The 22,356-nt window shown below is 40.3% G+C and overlaps 1 protein-coding gene across 1 annotated transcript in view; it reads right to left on the bottom strand.

Annotated features, from left to right (window-relative positions):
- Positions 1–4,100: 4,100 nt before the first annotated feature.
- Positions 4,101–22,356, bottom strand: part of STEAP4 (STEAP4 metalloreductase) — a 33,654-nt gene continuing 15,398 nt past the window's right edge. The window contains exons 2-5 of the mRNA XM_063147588.1: positions 9,796–10,269; positions 8,375–8,902; positions 7,441–7,605; positions 4,101–5,435 (exon numbers count right to left, since the gene is read on the bottom strand). Coding sequence (XP_063003658.1) covers positions 5,172–5,435; positions 7,441–7,605; positions 8,375–8,902; positions 9,796–10,248 — 1,410 coding nt within the window. The 5' untranslated portion in view covers positions 10,249–10,269 and the 3' untranslated portion in view covers positions 4,101–5,171. The remainder of the gene's footprint in view (positions 5,436–7,440; positions 7,606–8,374; positions 8,903–9,795; positions 10,270–22,356) is intronic.

Below are 22,356 nucleotides of genomic sequence, written 5' to 3'. Positions count from 1 at the left end.
CACCAGGGTTCTCTGCCCAGCAGCAGGCAAGGCCGGGGGGTGGGGAGGTGGAGTGGCAGTGGTCTAAAGGGATTTCATCCCCCTGACAAGGTGCCCTGTCCCACAATCTGTGGGGTTCGAATGTGTGTACCTGAAGGTGGGTGCCCGGGACAGAATAGGGATTCTGTTGGTGTACTGTCCAACCCGCTGCTCAACAGTCCCCCTTGCTGAGCTAGCAGGGGTAGTCTCAGGGTTGGTGTTGGAGCTCCCCAGCTTGTTGTGCTGGGAGATTTCAACATCCATGCTGAGGCTCAGGACTTCATGACAACCATGGGTCTGACCCAAATAGTATCTGGCCCCACCCATGCTGCTGGGCACACTTTGGACCTTGTTTTCTGTGCTGGATGAAGTGACAGGGATCTGATAGTGGAGGAACTTTCTGTAGTTCTGTTGTTATGGCACTACCTGGTGGGGTTTAGACTTGCTGACACTCAAAACCTTTGCAGGGGTGGAGGACCGATTAAGATGGTCAGCCCCAGGAGGCTGATGGATCCAAATGGTTTGCTGATGGCTCTTGGGGATTTGCCTGTTGCCTCGGCAGGCGATTCTGTCGAAGTCCTGGTTGATCTCTGGAATGGAAAAATGGCCTGGGTGGTGGACACAATTGCTCCTGAGCATCCTCTCTCACAGAGTGGAGCCACACCAGCCCATTGGTTTTCCAGGGAGCTGGCAGCAATGAAACAAGTGAGACAGAGACTAGAGTGACGTTGGTGGGAAAACTTGGAATGAATCCGACTGAACACGGGCTACAGCCTATTTGAAGGCCTACTCCATGGCAATACGGGCAGCAAAAAAACTTTTTATCTCTGCCACTATTGTGTCTGCAAAGAGCCGTCCAGCAGAGCTGTTTTGGGTGGTCAGGGGCCTTTTACACATTGGCCCCCAAGAAGAGAATTTAGACCTTTCAACAGCCTGCTGTGACCAATTTGCTCAGCACTTTGCAGACAAAATTGCTCAGTACTGCTCTGACTTGAATGCTATGGTTGATACAGACCCAATGGATGTAACTCTGGCACCTGCTTGTCCAGTATTATTGGATACATTTCAATTTGCAAAGCCCAATGATGTGGACAGGGTCCTTGGAGAGGTGAGAGCCACCACATGTGTACTAGATCCTTGCCCTGTCTAACCTTGGTATAAAGGAGTTGCATAGCAATTGAGTATATTAATCTGGATTAGTTCCTGTCTTTATTTCTCCAACAAGCCTGTCTGTACTAAAATACACACCAGTTCCTGGGGAACATGGGTGGGAGGGTGCTGTTGCACTCATGTCCTGCTTATGGGTTCCAGGTCAGCAGATGGTTGGCCACTGTGCGAACAGAATGCTGGATTAGATGGACCCTTGGTCTGATCCAGCAGGGCTCTACTTACGTTTTTAAAATAGATGTTGCCAGGTAACATAGATAAGGATTGTTCAAGTCTTAAGGAGTTTGATCCAGTTGGCTAAAATGAAACAATACATCATTCCGTTCCTTTTCTCCCACAGGGCTATGGCTAAATAATCCACTCCCTTCAAAGTATTTAGACTGTCAGATTTAATCTAAACAAATCATGCATCTACTTTATAAAAGCATCAGAGTGGTGTTTTTTTAAAAAACAACAACCAATGATATGATGTGTCACAGATGAAGACTTACAGCACCCATCCTGTGCCTATTTACTTAGAAGTAAGTTCTACTGTATTCTATGGGCTTACTCCTAAGCAAGTGTGTATATATTGCAGCCATAGTTGCTTTATTACAACATTTATTTCAAGCAAATGTTACATACACATCCTGAGAGAGTATAGAGAGTTTCTGAAAGACTTGATGCTGCTATATTGTTCTGTATCAGGAAAAGAAGCTAATCAAACAAATTAGTAATATACAGTTCCTCTGTAATGGTGTTATGTTACCTATTCATGCTTCTTCCCTTCCAACATCTCAAGAGTCATGACAGTAACACAATCCATTCATTTCAAAATGTGTTTTGATCACTTTTGACTTTATTTTCGGGCTTCAATTTTCCCCCTTTCTCTGGGGCCTTGGAGACTGCGGCCACTAGAAAAGGATTAACAGGAGGGTGGGATGTAGGCTCAAGTGCTATAGGGCCAAGAAAATAGCTAGGAGAGACCTGGATTTTGCTTCATGCTTGGCTCTAACAGTTAGGTTGTCTCTACAGTAAGGGAAAAAAACCCACAGCCTTACTGGGGTTTTCTTCTTTTGGAATCTGTCTGTATTCACTACATGCTCCTTAAGATGGTGACCCACATATTTTTGAATTGAAAACTTCCCTTCTAGGCAATGTGATGGCTTCAATGAAACAGTGCCATCTAGTGGCAGAATTGTAGCACAATGCCAGATTTACACACTGCTGATTTCATGCCATTAAGATTTATTCCATCTTCTCTCCAATCTTTTTTAAAGTGGGATAAACAGGGGAAAGTGTGGTAGACGTCCTGGAGGTTGACAGTGTCATGAGTTGCTCATGTAGAGAAGCTCTTCAACTTAGTCTAACATATCATATTTGAAATTAAAAGGATTTTAAGTTCACTTTTGAGCTATCAGGTTATTATATTATGCTGCAATTTAAACTGCATGCAAAGTTATTTTCTCAACTGAAAATCCTAACCACCTCAGTCTAAGGATTATTAACATATCTGAGGTGGAAAGCCTAGCCATGTGAGGTTTGACTCATTTCACCCCTCTTTCCCTAGCAGTTATTTCCATTTCAGCACCATGTACATTGATGGTGCTATATAAATAAATAAATAAATAATAATAATAATAATAATAATTTCCTTCTCTATCCTGAGAGAGCTACTTCAAGTGTCTTAAGGAGCAGTTCAACACTTTAACCCAGAGGTGGGTAACATGTGGATATCCACATGTTGTTGGAGTCCATTTCCCATCAGCCCTAACCAGTACAGTGGTCTGGTATGATGGGCTTTCTAGTCAATTTCAGACTTCAAATAATTAGGATTTGTCTAACTACATATACATCAAATTTCAACTCTCAAGTTTGTTTATTTTATTTATATTTTATTTATTATTACATTTATATACTGCCCCATAGCTGAAGCTCTCTGGGTGGTTTACAAAAGATAAAAACAGTGAACATTAAAAACAAACATACAAAAATTTAAAACCATCAAAAGCATAGAAACATCAATATGGCTTTTATACATTCACATTATGACCCTGTTCAGATGACGCACTAAGCCACGGTGGTTAAGCACTTTGAGTTAAACATTACAGCTTAGCGTGCCGTGTGAATCATGACTTAGCATGTCACGGGAACCATTCCTAACCATGGTGACTACATAACCACACTCACTAACTATTTGCTGCAAAAGGGTTAGCAGCTTAACCATGGCTAAGCATGTTGTCTGAATTGGCCCTGTATGTAGTGATATATTGTAGCAACTTGGCAAGTAATGAGACAGAAAGTTCTCAAGGCATGCATCCCAAACCAATGGGTACTTACTCAAAAATAAGTCCTGCTGAATACAGTTGGACAAACTGCCAAGGAAGGGCATATAGGATCATGGTTTTAGGGCACAATCCTATGCATGTTTGGAGAGAAAAAGTCCTACAACTCTCAGCATGCTCATCTCATTGTTCTAAAATAATTTTATACTCTAAAACAGCCTTCCCCAATATGGTGCCTTCCAGATGTTTTGGATTTCAACTCCTATCCGGTCCAGCCACCATGGTCAATGGTTAAGAATGCAATACTCCAAAAGATCTGGAGGTCAGCAAGTTGGAGAAGGCTGCTTTAAAAATTGGGTCTTAGTGATATTAGTTGGGAATTTTCTACTTGAGCCTGCGTGTATGTGTTTTCTTTCATTATCCAGAGGGTAAGCTGTGTTAGTCTGTGGCAGCAGAAACAACACTGCCTACTTCATCACTCTGATGAAGTTGAGAGTGTCTAGGAAAGCTTATGCCAGAATAAATAAGTCTTCAAGGTGCCACAGGAATCTTTGTTGTTCTTTCTTTCATTATTCATCTTTGACTGCAAAGGTATATATTCCTAAATTGTTCATAGTTCTTTCCTTGCTCTCTGCAGTGTAAGGTGACCAGCCAACACTTTTTCATTACAACACTTTCTTCCTCTTCCTTGCTTAGCTTAACTTCTTCTTCTTCATTGGTAAAGGAAAAAAGAATGAGAGATCTGGCTGTGTTGCTGCCCCTTTGTGGCCAAAAACCAAAACATTTGTTCTTAAAATAGATTTTCTTTATTCTGATTAAACTATACATAATTTAAACGATGTACAATGTACATAGAGTTACGCTTCAAAAACAAAAGGCATATATTTTATCAAATATGGTAAAGGAATACATTAATACACAGCAATAGGTAACACTGTACCCCAAAAAGCTTGAACAAAACCACTTGCCTATTATTGATTGAGTTTGTAAGTGTGGTTTAACACTTCTTCACAGGCACTTTTCCTTCAATAGTCACCTTACGGTAATGTATACACAGGGGAATAGTTTGAGCAGGGGGTCAGAGTCGATGGCCTTATAGGCCCCTTCCAATTCTACTATTCTATGATTCTATGAAGTAGCTTTACTGGGCCCTGAGTCCATCTTGGTAGAAATGAATTTAGAAGTCCAATTCGTATCCATGCCTGTAGGTTGCACCAATCCAAATCAGCAAAATCCATGGAGCATCCATTTGTAGGAAAATTATTCCCTTATGTAAGACTAAAGACAAATTTCCCACAAAACCATGGCCAGCTTCAAAAGTAAGAAAAGGTCTTCACGGGAAGAGGTTTTGTAGGAAATGGCATGTAATCTGTATGCAGATTATCCTCTGTGCCATTGTGAATATGCACCCTTCGCAGTATATCCACATAGTTTATTTATTTATTTATTACATTTCTATACCGCCCAATAGCTGGAGTTCCATGTCCTGGGAAGCATTGGTCAGTTTTGTCATCTCTGAAGTATCCCTATGGCTAGGGGGAGACAATAGATCTTAAAATGCTCAAAACAGGACTGGAAACCATTCTTCAAAATGATTGTTATTGTTGCTTATACCTCTTTCAATTTGAGGGGTGCTGAAACTCTTTGGTCTTGAGGGAAGCTCTCAAGGCCGTATTTCAGAGGTGGGCAGAGCCAAATTTATTTTGTGCATTTGCTAAGAGATTATACAGCCGATAAGCCTCTGTTTGTCGGGATTGTGTGCTTGGGTTTCCTCTCCCAGCCCTGTCGAATCTGAGTTAGAGGTCTATCTATACATGGAAATATTAGGAAAAACTTAATGAGCAGCACAATGCAAGGGATAATGAGGGAGTACATATACGTAGGAGGAAGGCACCACGGGTATGAAGCACTGTTCAGGAACCTCTTCCCGCCATAGCCCAAAGTATGGGCAGTGCAGAAAACCAATGACAGGTAGCCCAGATAAGACTATGAGAAGGAGGGAAAAGAGAGAGAGAAAAGAAATATGATTACAAAGCAAGCATTAACTTCCCTATGAATTCTCTGAGAAGCTGTTGTGAGGTATATAAGGCCAATCACAGAGCATTCTATCCATTTATCAAAAGATGACCTAGACTAAGTTTTCCTTCTATCACGAGCTGAGTTCACCTGGGGATTTCTTGGACCAAATGGATTAAAGAGGCCCATAATGTCATTTGGCAAGTATTTCTGCATGGCTGCGGCTGCAATGCATTAAACCAGTATATATAGGCAGTAAGTCTATAGGCAGTAAGCGTATATAGTCCAGCTGCTGGGGAACATGGGTAGGAAGGTGCTGTAGCTCTCATGTCCTGCTTGTGCATTTCTCATGGGCCGCTGTTTGACCACAGTGTGAACAGAGTGCTGGACTGGATGGATCCTTGGTGTGATCCAGCAGGGCTCTTCTTATGTTCTTCTCTAATCTGTTGCCCTCTAGTTGTGTTGGACTACAGCTCCCAGCAACCCCAGTGAACACAACCAATGGATAGGGATGTTAGAGTTCTAGTCCTACACATCTGGAGGGCAACAGATTGGGTAAGCTAAACTGTACAGGATTCTGCTACCACTAGACAGTAATGTATGTACACATTTACACTCTGAATCGTAAAGCCAGAAAGTGAAATAATTGGGCCTTTGAGGCATGGTGCCCTCCTTTGCATTAGATGGGAACACATGAATGAAATGAGCAGTAGCAAGGGCTGGCAATCGAACATTGTTTATTTCAAATATGTATGACTTTCCCCACTGTTTACATTAGCTTTCAACCATTAAAAAGGAAAAGTTAATGATCATAAACTCCTCTAGAAAACTATAGTGAAAACCTTATTTGTAAACCACCCAGAGAGCTTCAGCTATGGGGTGGTATATAAACACAATAAATAAATAAAAATTAAATAAAATTATTACCACAGTAGCACAGAATGCATTCCCTGAAAAGATACCATCCTTTCAGCCCACCATCCAACTAATGAAAGGCCCTCATAACACATGGGCCTTACACAAGCATGTTGAGTTGAAGAAGGAGGAATGCAAGTGCTCTCTTTGGGGAGGTCATTCAAGAATATTGGGGCTACCACAGAGAAGGCCCTAGTCCTTGGAGCAGGGGCTCTATTTTCCCAAAGTGAGGGAACCTGGAGAAGAGTCTTTGAAGGTTGTCTCAATGGACAAATCTGTATATTTTGTTTTCTGTAATATTCACATTTTTTTCCAAGCACAAGTTCATTCTGCCCCATTTCCATGAAAGATTGCAAATGTTTCTTTTAAAGTCTACATGAAAATTCAAATGCCTTTCCCTTACTACATGCCTTTTTGATAGACTTGCACCACAAAAATTTGGAGAAGTGTGGAAATCAAAGAGTAAGTGTGTTCCAGTTCCCATGTTAATTTGGGAATGCAAAATGGTTCAAGATTGGGCTAACCTGTTTCCTCCCCATGCTGGGCCATAGATTTTCTAGGTCTAGTGAAATAAACACAGAAGGAAAAGCCCCTCCCCCTGAAAAAATGTAGGGCGCAATCCCAGCCATACTTAGATAGAAGAAAGTCCTACAACTCCCAGCATTCCCCAGCCAGCCATGGGGAATGCTGGGAGGACTGCACCCTAAGCACTCTGTTTTTGAACGTCTAGTGCTTCATCAGATAGGCAATAATAGATGAGCTTAATTGGAACAGACTTTTTAAATCTTTTGACACTTTATTGGGGAATCAGTGTCTTCTCTGCATGGGCGAAAGGAGTTTGTGTTGGAATAGATGGTATTCCCCTTTGAAAGGTGCCAAAACTCTAACTAGACAGGAAACAAAATTCTTCCCTTCCCTCCATGAGTAGGATTGTGCCTTAAGCCTGTTATACTTGAGAGTAATCCCACTGCACTTGGTGGGCCTTCTGAGCAAAGGCGCAGAGTAACACACTGCAAGTGAGGTAGATGAAATGTGAGCTTGCTAGCTCATGAGCCCTTACCTGTACGAACCGAAACTCTCTCCAATTGACACTGTTGCTGACAGATGGCAAGGAGGTTATTCCCAGGAGGACAAACAAAAAGAATCCCAAGATACCGAAAGCAAGATACGCATCGCTGTGCCAGCCTGACCCAGTCACAAATGGATCTGTTTTGTTATTCAATGCCTTAAGATGAGAAGAAAAAGGAAAAGAAATATTTTTGATATGTGGTAGATTAAAAAGATACCATTTTATACAGTGTTTAATCCAGATTCATTCTGGATCAACTGTGCTGGCAGAAATGGACTTCCCCACCCCCCTCCTTCCCAGGGCGGCCCCTCTAGCCCCATGAAGATGCTACATAGTGTCAGGATACCCTGCAGAATGGAGTGAGCTCTGGCAGAGTGGGAAATCAAGTACTGGGCAGAAAGACCTTCTACAAGTGGAGTCCTTCTTCTCATGGAAGGTCCTTTTCTCCTGAAGAAGGCAGATCCTTGTGGAAGGCAGATCCTGGATTAAACCCCGGGCGAACCTGACAAGTTTTGTAAACCCACATCACATTTGCTCTACGATGATTCACACAGGGTGATGTGCAGCAAGCATGGGGCAGCTTTCTATGTTAGACCAGTTGTAAAGTAGACCCATTGAAATGAATGAGCTGTGCAGTTAATCATGATTAATTTAACGCTTATTCATTTCAATGGCCCCATTCAGAAGACACCTGAAACCATGGCTTTAACCACAGTAGTTAAGCCAGAAAGCTGGGGCTTGTTCAGATGACACCTTAAACCATGGCTTTAATCCATGGTTAGTAAGGCTTTTTGCCTTAGGGGCCAATGGGTCTATAACCCTGTTGAGTCTGATTACTGTCTGTGCTTCTGATAGTCGCAATGTCCCTCCAAAGTTGTATAATTTACAAGGCTGGTGATGAAACGGGAGGAGAATATCAGCTTACCTGGAAAAGGACATAAGAGTTCCACCTCCATCTTACGTAGTACCGAATAGGGATGATGAGCGTATACAATACATGTAGGAAAGCATAAGCCAAGGCGACCAAGCCAAGTTGTTTCCTACACAGCATCCACTGGTCCAGCCAATCTGGGAAGCGACTGTATTTGGTACCTCTGTACAACTGGAGAAGAGCAGCAAAGATCCCAGGCAAGTAGACCAAACCAAGAAGGACGAGAGCCACGACTGGGCAGACCCGGTTTGGGATGGTAATGAGAATAGAAAAGGAAGAGTCTTCTCCTTTCTCAACGTAATTGTAGACCACCTCACGGATCACGCAGTAGAAGAAGATGACTGCACTGAGAACAAGGGAGAGATAGATAGGGGATTTCCACATTGGGAAGAGCTGCAAAGGGTAATTCTCGATTTCTTTGGCTGCTAAGAGCGATCCTTTATCCAATGGAGTAAGACCAAGGCTTCGAACAATCTCCATAACCTTTTCTTTTGACTTGCTGTCATCTCCACAGATAAACACCTGCAGCAAAAATTGAAATGGAATGAAATAAAGGAATATATTGCTACTTTATTGCAAATGTTTGTTTTGGGTTCCTCTGACTTCAGTAAGAAACAGTGCTTAAATTCTCACTGTGGGTCCAAAAACTTACCTCTTGCAGTGGGCGTCTTGGCTAATGTTCTTAGAAGGTTGTAGGTAGGCCACAATTTTGGCTAAAATTAGAGGGAGTCAGCGCTAGGGTTTGTGGATTTCACTGTGGGGCCCTCTATCTTTGTCCCTATAATGCAAGCACTGGAAATTGGCTGGATTTTTCTCAGCCCATGAAAATCTTTCCCTTTTTCATCAGCTCATTGGGGCCCAAGATAAAACTAACTTCCAGGCCTTTAGCCTTTGAATAGTTGACCTTGCAGCCTCAAGTGGGTAGAATATAGGAACAAAGTTATCATGTGATAGGCAGTTTGTTTAGAAAGCATCTGCGTTAGGGAAAAATATTTTAGTGCTCACTGATTAGCACCTACTCAAAACCATTTTGTTTACCAAGGTATTTTGACTGCTTGATTTTGCCTGTTCTGTTGAATTTGCTGCCTTGTCTGCTTTTATCTTGATTCTGTAGTTTTACTGTTTTATTGTGTTATGTATTATTTTATTTATGTTTATGTACCACCCAGGTTTCAGCAAGGAGCCAGTGTGGTGTAGTGGCTAGAATGTTGGACTGGGAGTCGGGAGATCTGGGTTCTGGTCTCCACTTGGCCATGGAAGCTCGCTCACTGGGTGACTTTGAACCAATCACAGACTCTCAGCCCAACCTACCTTATCCTCGTTGTGAGGATAAAATGGAGAGGAGGGGGATTATACATGCTGCCTTGGGTTCAGTGGAGGAATGCAGGCATCTTTTGCCCCAGAGATGTCCTCACCTGTCTGCTGGCATCCAAGGCACCTGACTGCAGAGCCCATGCAGACACTGTGTTAAATGCTTTCACCACCTTGCTGCCTGGCATCATCTGGGCAAGATATTCAGCATTGGATTCTGGGTACTGGTTTAATTTGAGGTTGTTGCTCACGTCCACCAGCACTTTCCCATGGAGAACGTCCCGTAGGCTTTCAAGGAAGCTGTAATGTACTCTCTGGATGGCTATAATGATAATGTCAGACGTTTCTGCGGCTTCTGTGTGAGTTAGCACCGTGGCTCCTTGAGGGATCAGCTCGGAGGTCTGGGCACTTCGGCTTCCAAATACAACGGAATAGCCACACTGCATCAACTTGTATCCTAGAGATCTTCCAAAATCCCCTGTTCCGAAAATGCACACACTCTCCTTCTTGTTAGTCAAATCTGAAGTCAGTGAAACCATTGTGTTGTTCTTCTCCATAATGGACTGGTATGAGGTTACCTGGTAAAATACAAGAGTGTAGATATGAAACCTTATATAAACAATGTGCTAGGAATGGAATAGCTTGATCTATTTCTCAAGTAACTTGGTCTAATGCTCAGCATACATTGGTATTTTACAAAAATTGGTTGTGCTTTTATATTGTATTTTATATCATGTTTTTATACTGTTTGTTTTATACTTTGAATGGTTTTAATTTTTGTGAACCGCCCAGGGAGCTTCGGCTATTGGGTGGTATAAAATGCAATAAATAAATAAATAAATAAATAAATCAAAATAAAGGTCACCTTCCCCACTTGAAAGAATGTTGTTCAATGATCTACAGTGTGGAGAGTTTTATGAGATCGCCTGCATTTATCTAAAAGGCCAGTGTAGGCTGGTGGCTCCATTTTCACTGGAGCGCTGAATCCACTCCTGGTTTCTGACTGAACTCTAAAGGTGCTATCCATGGTGGTAGAGATTTAACTGGCTCTGACTGAAGCCTAGAGCAGATTCAATGCTCCACTGACATCAAAGCCACCAGCCTCCACTGATGCAAGGACAGGACAATTGAATAGTTTCAATTTGGCTCTTTTTAAAAAATTCAATCTCTCTACGAGCTCTTCTAAATGAGTGATTTATTGCATTCTTGTGATTTGCCACTCATGAAAGTTTGCAGATGTTTTATATGATGTTGTGAACGACCAGGACATGTATCCCTTGGAAATTCCGCTATGAAAAGAACCACTTTTGAAGTATTAAAATGTGGGATCTTCCACCACTAGGTGACACTGTCTCAATAAGTGAACAGAACAAGATTAGAGGGGAGGTATTCAATTCAAACGATGTGGTTGCCCCTCTCCACCCGTGTAATGGGGTCCATAACAATCACACCAAGAAGCAGGAAGCACAAACACCCTGCAATTTCCCCTTAATGTAAATACGTCATTGCTATAGTTGTTTGTTAGAAATATTGGTGGCGAAATGCCTAAAGTAAGTTCATGTTTCATACAACACTCCTTTTTATATATTTGCTTCCTTTCTGTACAGCACATAATTCTGTAAAGTTAACTTCCAAGAAATAAAACTAGAGCTCTCAGAGGAGACTGTTAGTAAGCGGGTTAGGTAATTTCACTTCAGTTTTTCTGTTCACTCTCTCTGGCTTGCAAGACTGAGTAGCAGACTTCTGTCATGTTAGAAAAACTTACTGATGATTCTCAGTGCCTTGGGAAATTGAAGTGGAAGAAATTCAACAGTTCCCTTCTGCAGATATTCTTGGGATGCAGCAGGAAGCCCCAAGAGACACTTGTGTTACATGACATGTTGCTCTGAATTTGAAGTCAGTTTTTGCCCCCTCATAAACCCGGTTGCAAAACTATGTGTAGATTTTTGTTTTGGAGAGGATAATATCCATACAGAACTCCAGTTCTGTGAATTGTGAATCATGTTTACATGGGCTTCTGGTTTTTATTGCAGCTGGGGAATTTTTTATTTCCTTGAATCTGGGCTCATTATAAATACACCTCTACCTCAGTTCACTAAGCTTCTTTTCTCTTAGAAGGTATATATGTATTTGAAGAAACATAAAGCAAATAGTTTTACCCAAGATAGTTTGGTGTCTTCTAAAGTGTATGGAAGAAATAAAGGAATACAAAGTCTGAAGACTTCTCTAGGGAAATGACAGAAATAACTAGCTATTTTACAGGTCCAATCCATAACAGGATTTGAAGCATTTTCCTCTATTTAAAAGATTGCCAAATAATTTTGCAATTTCACATAAAGTATGATATTAGTATAATATGCAAGAATAGCTTATACACCATGATCACTGGAGCATTTTGTATTATCAGTTTTAAAACAAAAATATTAATGGGGTTAGTTTCCTCTTATGCCCTCTGGCACACAATGATGGTAATAATAACCAATTGACTCTGAAGGTTCTTCTTTTATTTATTATTGACTTATTTCAGGAATTTATATACTACACCTTCAACGTTGAAGTTTCCAGGGCAGTTTTAAAACATAAAATATAAATTCAATATAATAAAACAACTAAAACGATAATAATAAAGTAGCAAATTCAAGCAGCATTTAAACTATTACAAGATTTTAAAGGTCTGAGACATTTTTAAAAAAGGTTTTGCCTGGCTACAAAAGGATAAGATGTATGTCTGCTCAAGCTCAGGTTCCACAATTAAACTATGGAATTTGCTACCACAAGGGGCATGTCTACACCAGCCATTTTCCCCAGGATTGTCCCGGGATCATCCTTGCACATGCAAATGACACATAGGGGATCCCGGGAGCAGGCAAGGATGATACCTCCGTTTTCCTGGGATAACCCTTAGGTGTAGAAAGGGCCAAGAAGTAGTAATTGCCACCAATTTGGATGGCTTTAAAGGGGGATTAGACAAATTGGAGGATAAGGCTGTCTGTGGCTATTATTTTTTTATTTAGCACCATCAATGTACATGGTGATATATATAGTAAAAGAATAAAACAGCAACACCCTGCCACATAGACTTACATTCTAATACTAGTCCTGATAGCTATATGTTACCTCCAATATCAGAGTCAATATGCCTTTGTACACCTTGCTTGGGTACACAAATGGGAGTGTACTTCTGTCGTACTTGTGGGCTTCCCACAGGTAGCTAGTTGGATACTATGTGAATGGAATGCTGGGCCTAATCTACACCAAGCAGGATATAGCACTATGAAAGCGGTATGAAAGCGGTCTATGGTATGTGTCAATGGGCCCCAACAGTTGTCAGTGCACTTCAATACCGCTATAAAGCAGTAGTGTGGCTTCTGCCTTTTATATACTGCTTTCATGGTGCTATATCCTGCTTGGTGTAGATTAGGCCCTGGACTAACTTGTGATAGCTGGGGAATGTTCGAGTGGGAGTTGGGAAATCTGGGTTCTAGTTCCCACTCGGCAACTTTGGAAGCCCACTGGATGACTTTGGGCCAGTCACAGACTCTCAGCCCAACCTACCTCACAGGGTGATTGATGTGAGGATAAAAATGGAGAGGATGATGATTATGTATACCGCCTTGAGTTCCATAAGGAGAAAAAAGGTCAACAACAGCCAAAAAGGCAGGTTATTAATGAAATAAATAGTAAACCCTGGACGTGAAGAAAAAGACAGTTTTCTTACAGCAGCTTAATCTATAATGGCTGAAAGAAAGCCAACCATCCGGACCACCTCCTGGGTTGAGAACCCTTTGGAGAAATATGTAGATCAGTCTTCCTCAACTTGGTGTCTTCAGATTTGTTGAACTTCTAGCTTTATCACACCAGCGTTATACTGTGCAATCACTGCGAATTGCATGCAAAGGATTCAGAAGTTTTCCACCTTATAATCTGCTTTGATTGTGAAGTACTCTCATGCATCCTGCCTTAATTGTGCAATAAAGCAAAAAGATTCACCGTATTTAGCCCCTACTTTTTGAGCGTATCGTCCGAGCTGCCGCTGGGGCGCAGGAACAGGATTTTAAAGAAATGCTTACATCTCCGTAAGCTTTAAAGATAAAGACACCAAAATTGGCACAGTAATAGATATTAGGGAGAGCGTTAAGCACACCAAATTTGAATTGAATTGGGTCATCCGTTGATTTTTTAATGATTTTTTACATTTCCCCCTTTAAACTCACTTCCAGGTATGCAAAGGATTGCTGTCGCCCGGTAGCAAAAACAACAACAAACGCGAAAGCTTAGCGCTACGGGGATAATCTGAGAGAAGCAGGTACATGGGATGAAGCTTTCAGCTCCCATCATTCCCAGTCAACATGACTGTTCACTTCTAGTAAACCATAACTTTAGGTATGTCAACAGACTGTTTACCACTAGATGGCAGCATGGCTTTGTTTTGTGAGGAGAACTTGGTCTCTATAGATCAGCCTTGGCTGTATATAGTTTGCTGGGAAAGGGGAATGCTAAAGAAATACATTTGGTTTTCTTATGGGGAATAAACACCCTAGAAATGTGATAAATAAGTAAAACAACATTTATTGTGCACTGTATTTTTCCTAACTATAGCTCTATCACCTTCCTCCCTCCGCTGAAATTGGGTAACAAAAGAATTGGATATAGTGGCCAGGGGAGTATGTTTTTATTTTGCAAGTCGTGGTGTGGTCATGACTCTTGGATTTTGGGGAGTCAATCCTATCTAGAATACACACGCTACCAGGAATATCTCTTGCTCATTGAAAATGAGGGTTCCTCAGTCCCTCAAAGATCCCGGAATAATGTAACATTTAGAAAATGCGTATTTCATCCTTTCTCAGAGGAGATACTTCCCTGGTTATGTTGATTCTGCACACAATCTACAACAATGGCTTGAAAAATAGGACTGCCTGCTATATTTTGCACTGTTCTGTGTTCTTTAGGGCAGCCCTGACTAATTTAATCTTCATAAATTGCACATTAATAATAATAATAATAATAATAATAATAATAATAATAATAAAAAACAACCTGACACCATTCTGTGGGTTAGAGGGTGCCATTTCCTGTTCTACCTCAGGTAGCAAAATGTCTTGGCCTAGCCCTGCTAGGCTGCTGCCCTCAGGTGTGGTAGAACATGTTGCCTTGTCATCAGTGTTGGAGTAAGATTTAATCTGCAGTAGTGTGTGTACGTGGAACAGGTGGGGTGCCATCTTGTGCTTTGTATTGGCCACCAAAATGTCTTCAACCAGCCAGTACTTTTTCGGGGCTTCCAGATGACAAACTGATATGATACTTTTGCAAGCGTTTTGAAAACTGAATATGGAGTGTGTCCTAGGCCCCTACAGTTGTCACTACTGTTATAAAACGTTTTAAAGCAGTAGTGCAGACCCTGCCCAACTGATAGCACAATCCTATGCATCTCTACTCTGAAATAAGTCCCACTGCTTTTAGTGGGCCTTACTCCCAGGGAGGTCTGCATAGGATTTCAGTGTAAGGCATCTTAGTTTTAGTTATTGCGAGCTATTTATTTATTTATTACATTTAGATACCACCCCATAGCCAAAGCTCTCTGGACAGTTTACAAAAGTTAAAAACAGTGAACATTAAAAAGAAATATACAAAAATTTAAAACCATCAAAAGCATAAAAACAACAACATCCATTTAAAACAACTATTTTGGGGTCAGTTAAAAAAAACCTCAGCATATGTTGTTAACTGCCTAGGACAAGAGAAAAGTCTTGATGTGGCACCAAAAAGATAACAATGTTGGCACCAGGCAAGACTTGTTGGGGAGATCATTCCAAAATTGGGGGGCCACCACTGAAAAGGCCCTCTCCCTTGTTGCCATCCTCTGAGCTTCCCTCGGAGGAGGACCTTAGATGTTGAGCGTAGTGTATGGGTAGGTTCATGTCGGGAGAGGCATTCCGTCAGGTATTGTCATCCCAAGCTGTGTAAGGCTTTATAGGTTAAAACCAGCACCTTGAAATAGGCAGCCAATGCAAGTGGGCCAGAATCGGTCTTATATGTTCGAACCTTCTGGTTGCGGTTATCAATCTGGCAGCTGCATTTTGTACAAGCTGCAGCTTCCGAACCATCTGCAAAGGCAGTCCAACATAGAATGCATTGCAGTAATCTAATTTGGAGGTAACCAGAGCATGGACAACTGAAGCCAGGTTATCCCTGTCCAGATAGGGGTGTAGCTGGGCCACCAACTGAAGTTGGTAGAAGGCACTCTGTGCCTTCTGCCAACTATCAGCCTCTGTCTGGGCAGGACTTTCCAATTTCTTCTTCTTCAGTCACCCCCAGTGAAGTCAGACAATACAGCCTTTCATTAGCAGCATGAACCCACTTGGCTATCTGGTGTGTTTGTGGAGCCAAAAGAGGGGTGGGTGTGCAGGGCGGGTGGTGGTGGAAAGATGATTTATTCTAATGTGTTTCAGCAAATAATCAGCAAACAAAACATGTGGCAACCAAGAAAGGTCTAATAGGAGAAGATAATTTATCCAAATGTGTTTCAAGCCAGTTATGATATTCGTCACCAGTGTAATTCACTATACTTTAAAGATGGATTCAACAAATTCATGGAGGAGAAGGCTATCAATGGCCACTGGTCATGATAACTATACTTAGAAAGTCCATGTTCGGAATAGGGATTGGGGGGAAATTGGTTCCGTTCACATTTTAATTGTGCAGTTTTGAACTAATATGCAAACTGAAACTCAGTTATCCTTCAAAATATGCACTTCTGGTATTCTCCATTGCAAAATCTGAAGTTCTCCAATCAAAAAATGCATACGAATATATGTGTATTATGGGTATGTGCAAACAAAAATGCATATATTACTAAAAACAATGTTAAAATACACTGCATTAGGAAAATAACTTACAAAAATGTGTACATCAGGCAAAATGATGTTCAAAAATGCATGTATTCAGGGAAATATACACCCAAATGTATACAATTTTTAATGCAAAGAATTTTTTAAAAAATCGAAGTTTGGAAAGAGCCCAATCTAAGATTGGAAAAATTCTTAAAGTTTTGGAAGAATCAGATTTAACACTGGAAAAATTAGAAACCGAAAGCAATCAAAATGGACAGTGTCATCCATCCCCAGTTCAGTATGCTACTGAATACCAGTTGTTGGGAAGGCAATAATGGGAAAAGGCCATTGACTCTATGCCCAGCTTCTGTGTTTCTTGGCTGCATCTGGTTGGCTGCTGTGGGAAACAAGATAGTGAAGTAGATAAATGATTTGGCTGATCCAGCAGGGTTGCTCTTATGGTCTTAAGGAAACCCTGTGGTATGCTGCATTTTGTGAATTTTCATGTATTTGTAAGATAACATCTCCCTTGAAGAGTAAGATATCAAAATGGAACTTTGTATGCATCTTCAGGAAACAATTCTACATTTCAATGGTTTGATCATCAGCCTGAAGCCTGATGCCCTATTTTTGAGAGAAGGAAAAACACATTGCAAAACACATTGCAATGTGACAGATGCCTTCAAGGCAGAATGAAAGTTGGACTGCCTGTTCACAAACACTGTAAGGTGGCATCTCATGTGAACCTTGGGATTTCCTAATATTAAGAATACTTGGGGCTTAAAAGTGCATATTTATTTATTTTAGAAATGTATATTCCCACCCTCTCCAGTATTGCTGCTGACATCAGTTGTTAAGGTGGGTTTTATCACATCCTGAAGAATGTTGGCTTTTAGCTCTTAGGGGATATAGTTATACAATCAAAATAGACCCCTCTGATAACTTTCAGTTTACCAAGTGTGTAAAATAATAATAATAATTCAGTCTGTGCACAGCCTTATTTTACCTTCAACAATCAAAATCATACAGTAAAAAATATGTGGCCATTTGGGGTGGGTGGGAAAGCAAATGCCCTGATCTTGTCTTGTTTATGTGTCAGTTTTCTTTTTACTTTTCCAAACTCCACTTTTTTTTGGCCATGTTTGTAAAAATAATATACGCTACATTTTTTGGTAATCTTGTTTAGACTGGGGGCGGGGGGAAAGTACATCGCCAGAAATGTATCCTTTCCTTGTTCTTAGCTCATGTATATCCTTCTCCTCCCTATCCCCGGTACTGCTACAGCTGGGGGATATGTACCCAGCTAAAAAAAAAAAAAAAAAACCGGTGTGTCTGTGCCGCGCATTTCAATACTGCCCTATTATGGAGCCGGCATGGAGAAGTGCAAACAAATAAGAAGAATCAAAGGGCCAGCATTGTAGTGCAGCAAATTATCAGTGTAATTTATTTTTTAAGGAAATGAGGTTCTTTTTCTTGTGCAGATACTTTCGGCGAAAAAGATCCTGTGCTGAGAGTTTTGACAGAGCAGATAAAACGAGTTGTTAGAGGTGATAAATCCTCCCACGGAGAATGCACAGCTATTCCTCTCCTCACATCTCTGCCTTTTATCAAGAGAACACTAAAGCTGCCTGGAGGTTCTTCAGACATATGAAGCAGAGGCCTAAAAAGATGTGCTTAATGTTGTCTAAATCATAACAAACTACTGAGAGAGCTGCAAATCTCCCCACCTCAACCTGTTCCCATAAATACATAAGACTGGGCTTAAATGTTGAGTCGTTTCCTTTGCATTTTCAGGGTTGTTGAACTGTTCAGAGTTTAAAAGTATCAAACGGTAATCCGGTCCAGTCAACTGCACAGTGAATTAGAAATGAGCCCATAAAATGATGGAAGTTTCAAAGGTGCTGATAGGCTTCAAGTATAAAGGACTGTGGCAGGGTGGCTGGTTGTGTGATATGCACAGAGGTGCAATGATGTGCGTTGCCGACTTAAGGGATACAAAATAGGCAGCATATCTCTTATTACAGGAAAGATACCAGAATCATGGGAACACTCATTGCTAATATTAATTCCAAAACCAGATAAAGATTTGACTATCCCTGATTCATATAGACCTATTTCATTAATAAATCAAGATGCTAAAATTTTCTCATCCATTTTGGCGAAATGGTTAAATAAATTTATATCAGAATATATAGGAGAAGATCAATGTGGATTTGTGGTGGGGAGACAGATGCATAGTTTAGTGGCAAGAGTTTTAAATGTAATACACGCGATAAAAAAATTAAAGATCAAGGCAGGAATTTTGGCATTGGATAGTTTTAAGGCTTTTGATTGTGTGAGCTGGCAGGCATTAAAGATTATTTTAGATAAAATGGGATTTGGAAATAAATTTAAAACTATAATAGAACAGTTATATTCCCAAAATACAGCTGTAGTGGTGGTAAACGATGGACTCACTGATAAGATACGACTAGCCAGAGGTACAAGACAAGGATGTCCGCTCTCGCCGGTCCTGTTTGTAATGGTTATGGAAGTATTGGCGAATGCAATAAGAGATGATGGAGAGATAGAAGGAATTGGAGATGTAAGGAAAATAAAATTGAACATGTTTGCGGATGACACCCTATTGACTATTAAGAATCCAATAAGAAAAATAGATAGAATTAAACAACAATTGAGAGAATTTGAAGAAGCTACAGGATTAAGAATAAATTGGTCCAAATCAGAGATGATTTTGTTTAATTACACTAAGAAGGAAGAAAAGGAATGGGAACGAAAGGGAATAGAAATGAGAGTTAAGGAACAGATTAGATATTTGGGAATTAAAATTACAAAAAAATTAGATAATTTAGAAAAGGAGAATTTAACGAGGTTAAAAAAAGAGGTATTAGAAAAATTGGAAAAATATAAAAGACTAAATTTATCCTTGTTTGGAAGAATAGCATTAATAAAAATGAAGATTTTAGCAAATATTAATTTTGTGTTTAGGATGTTACCAATAAAAATTTCAGAAGTTGAGATAAAAAGCTGGCAAAATATTATTAATAAATATTGTAACGGAGATAAGAAAGTGAGGGTAAATAAGAATAAATGGTATTTAAGCCAAAAAAAGGGAGGATTGGGTCTCCCAAATATAAAATTATACTATGTAGCAAACAGGTTAAGATATATTGTAGAAGCAATTATAGGAGTAGGAGATTTAGATTGGATGGAGGATAAAATTACTTGTAATGTAGAGATGAGATTGGAAAATGTTTTTTTTAGGGAAGGAGGGAGAAAGTGGGTTGAAAGTATAGACAATCCACTCCTGAGGTCTCAATGGGAAATTTGGAGTAAAGTTAAAGGGAAGCTGCTTCCGAGCAACTCTCCTTTGTCACCGGTAATAATGTTAAAGAATTTCCCAGAGGAACTGAAGGGTAGATTAAGTAAAATATTAAAAGAGAAAAATAAAATGAAATTAAAGGATTGGTTAAGAGATATAAATACAAGAGAAGATATGGAAGAGCTGTTAAAGGAGAAAAAATTATCTTGGTTAGAGTATAGGCAATTAGAACAGTGGAATAAAAAGTGGATTAAAGAAAATAGAGTTTGTAGAGAAATGACGAAGTTTGAGGAGTTAATAATTAAAAAGGAAAAATGTAAAGGAGGAAGTTTAGTCTTAAAAGGGTTAATGAGCGAAATATATAAAATATTGTTAGAAAAAGGGCTAATGGACAGTTCAGGAAAAATGGTATGGGAGACAGATTTGAAGGTACAAATAGGGTGACAGAGCTGGGAGGGACTGTGGAAACAAAGAGTGTTGAGAAGTATATGAGTGAGAATAAAAAAGAATTATTTTAAAATTTTGTGGAGGTGGTACCTAACCCCGATTAGATTGAATAAGATAAATAATCAGCATTCAGCAAATTGTTGGAGAGGTTGTGGGGAAAAAGGAATGTATTTACATATGTGGTGGGAATGCAAATATGTACAAAGATTATGGAAGATGGTGTTTCTTGAAATTGAAGAAATAGTGGGAATGAAAATAGAACAAACACCAAAAATTGCATTACTGTCACTATTTGAAGATTTAAAATGTGGAAAAGAAATTAAAGAATTGATATCGAGTTTGCTGACTGCAGCACGATTGATGGTAGCTAGGAACTGGAAGATTCAGGGGGAATATTCTATTGAAGAATGGTATAAAGAAGTATGGGATATAGCTATTAATGATAAATTGACTTGTAATATTAAGTGGAGGAAAGGTATAACTAAAATAAATGAGTTTGAAGGAATTTGGAAACAGTTCCTAATATTTGTGTTTTCTAAGGGAAGTGGGAAACCGCCAGCGGAAGAAAGTATGAGATTTTGGAAGCAGGAATAGATCCCGAGGTGGGGGGGTGCACTTATATGTTAAGAATGATTATATTGTATGATAGGATAGGTTATAGTTAATATTTACTCAATATATATGTATTCAACATTTATTCAAAATGTATGTAGTATGTTGTGTTGTTGTTTCTTTTTTGTAAGATGTTTTAATTTGTGGTAAATAAAATTTATAAAATTGTTAAAAAAAAAAAAAAAAAGGAAAGATTTCCACCTTTTCAAGCCTGAGACTCACCTTCAGCCCAAACATACCTTTGGGGATCCTATCATCATCATCATCATCATCATCATCATCATCATCATCATCATCATCATCATCAATTTACATAGTAGAAGTGCTGCTGTTACAACCCTGCTTTAGATCAGGCGGTGACCAGTAACGGGTCCTTATCAGCAGAAGAGTGATGTTATATTAGACTCATGTCCATTGATCTATCGGTATGCAAGCTTTTGTGTAACACTGATCAGACAGAACAGGAAGGTTGCGAATTCTCAGCTACAGCGATGGTGTTTTTCTCCATATCTGTTCATCTAGGGCAAACAGCTGTTTCCCCCGGGTGAACCACCTAAGGGAAAAATTGCCTAGCCCCTATGATAGAGTTGTGCTTCGCAATCAACAAAACTAAGGCTGGATCTACACTACTGCTTTAAAGTGCTTTAAAGCACTTTATAACAGTTTTGACAACTGTTGGGGCCCAGGACACACTCCATATACAGTTGTCAAAACTGTTATAAAGCGCTTTAAAGCAGTAGTGTAGATCCAGCCTCGAAGCTTCGAGCTATTATGGCTTTATTATGCTAAAGTCAACCCTTTCCACAATGAGGATTTAAGGAAGCTCTCAAACTGCCCTAGGCTTTAAACGAGTATTCTAAGATTTCTATTAGGGAAGATGATCTGTAGGATAGTGAAGTTGCCCTTAGTTTGTTCATGGATACCAATGCTACAACCTGCCTCACAGTGACACCCCTCCCTTAGCGCAGCTCCCTTCTATGTTGACTTTTAAGGATGGCTATCCTGGCAGAGCTTTTTAACCCCATCCCTAACTCCACCCACTTCAACTTGTGTCTATCTAGTCATGCCCTCCTTGTAAACTTGGGATCCCATGGGATGGGGTGTGTGTGTGTGTGTGTGTGTGTTCCGGCGACTCGACTTGGGTCATCTGTTAAGGTCTTGGGGGAAAATTCCATGGGAGAGGTTCCTCCCCTGTTCTCTGATCTATCTGTTCCAGCTCTGATTTGGAATCAAGAGTCATCAGAAATCTCAAGAGGCCTGGGCTCAACCCTGACAGGTTGGAACAGTAAGCATAGTTGCCATTTTGTTGTATTCTGTTGTACAGCGCTGTAGGGACTGTACACACAGTGTCCTCTCCTCTCCGAGACCCAGTAGACAAGGGTTGAGGCCCAGGTTCTGCTAATGTGCTTCTCAAGAGATATCCTGGCACCAAACTGGACAGACAATATGAAACA

Source organism: Elgaria multicarinata, chromosome 1, assembly GCF_023053635.1.
Source record: "Elgaria multicarinata webbii isolate HBS135686 ecotype San Diego chromosome 1, rElgMul1.1.pri, whole genome shotgun sequence".
Taxonomy (NCBI): domain Eukaryota; kingdom Metazoa; phylum Chordata; class Lepidosauria; order Squamata; family Anguidae; genus Elgaria; species Elgaria multicarinata.
The sequence above is the reverse complement of the archived record's forward strand: the minus strand, read 5'-3'. Positions and strand labels throughout refer to the sequence as shown.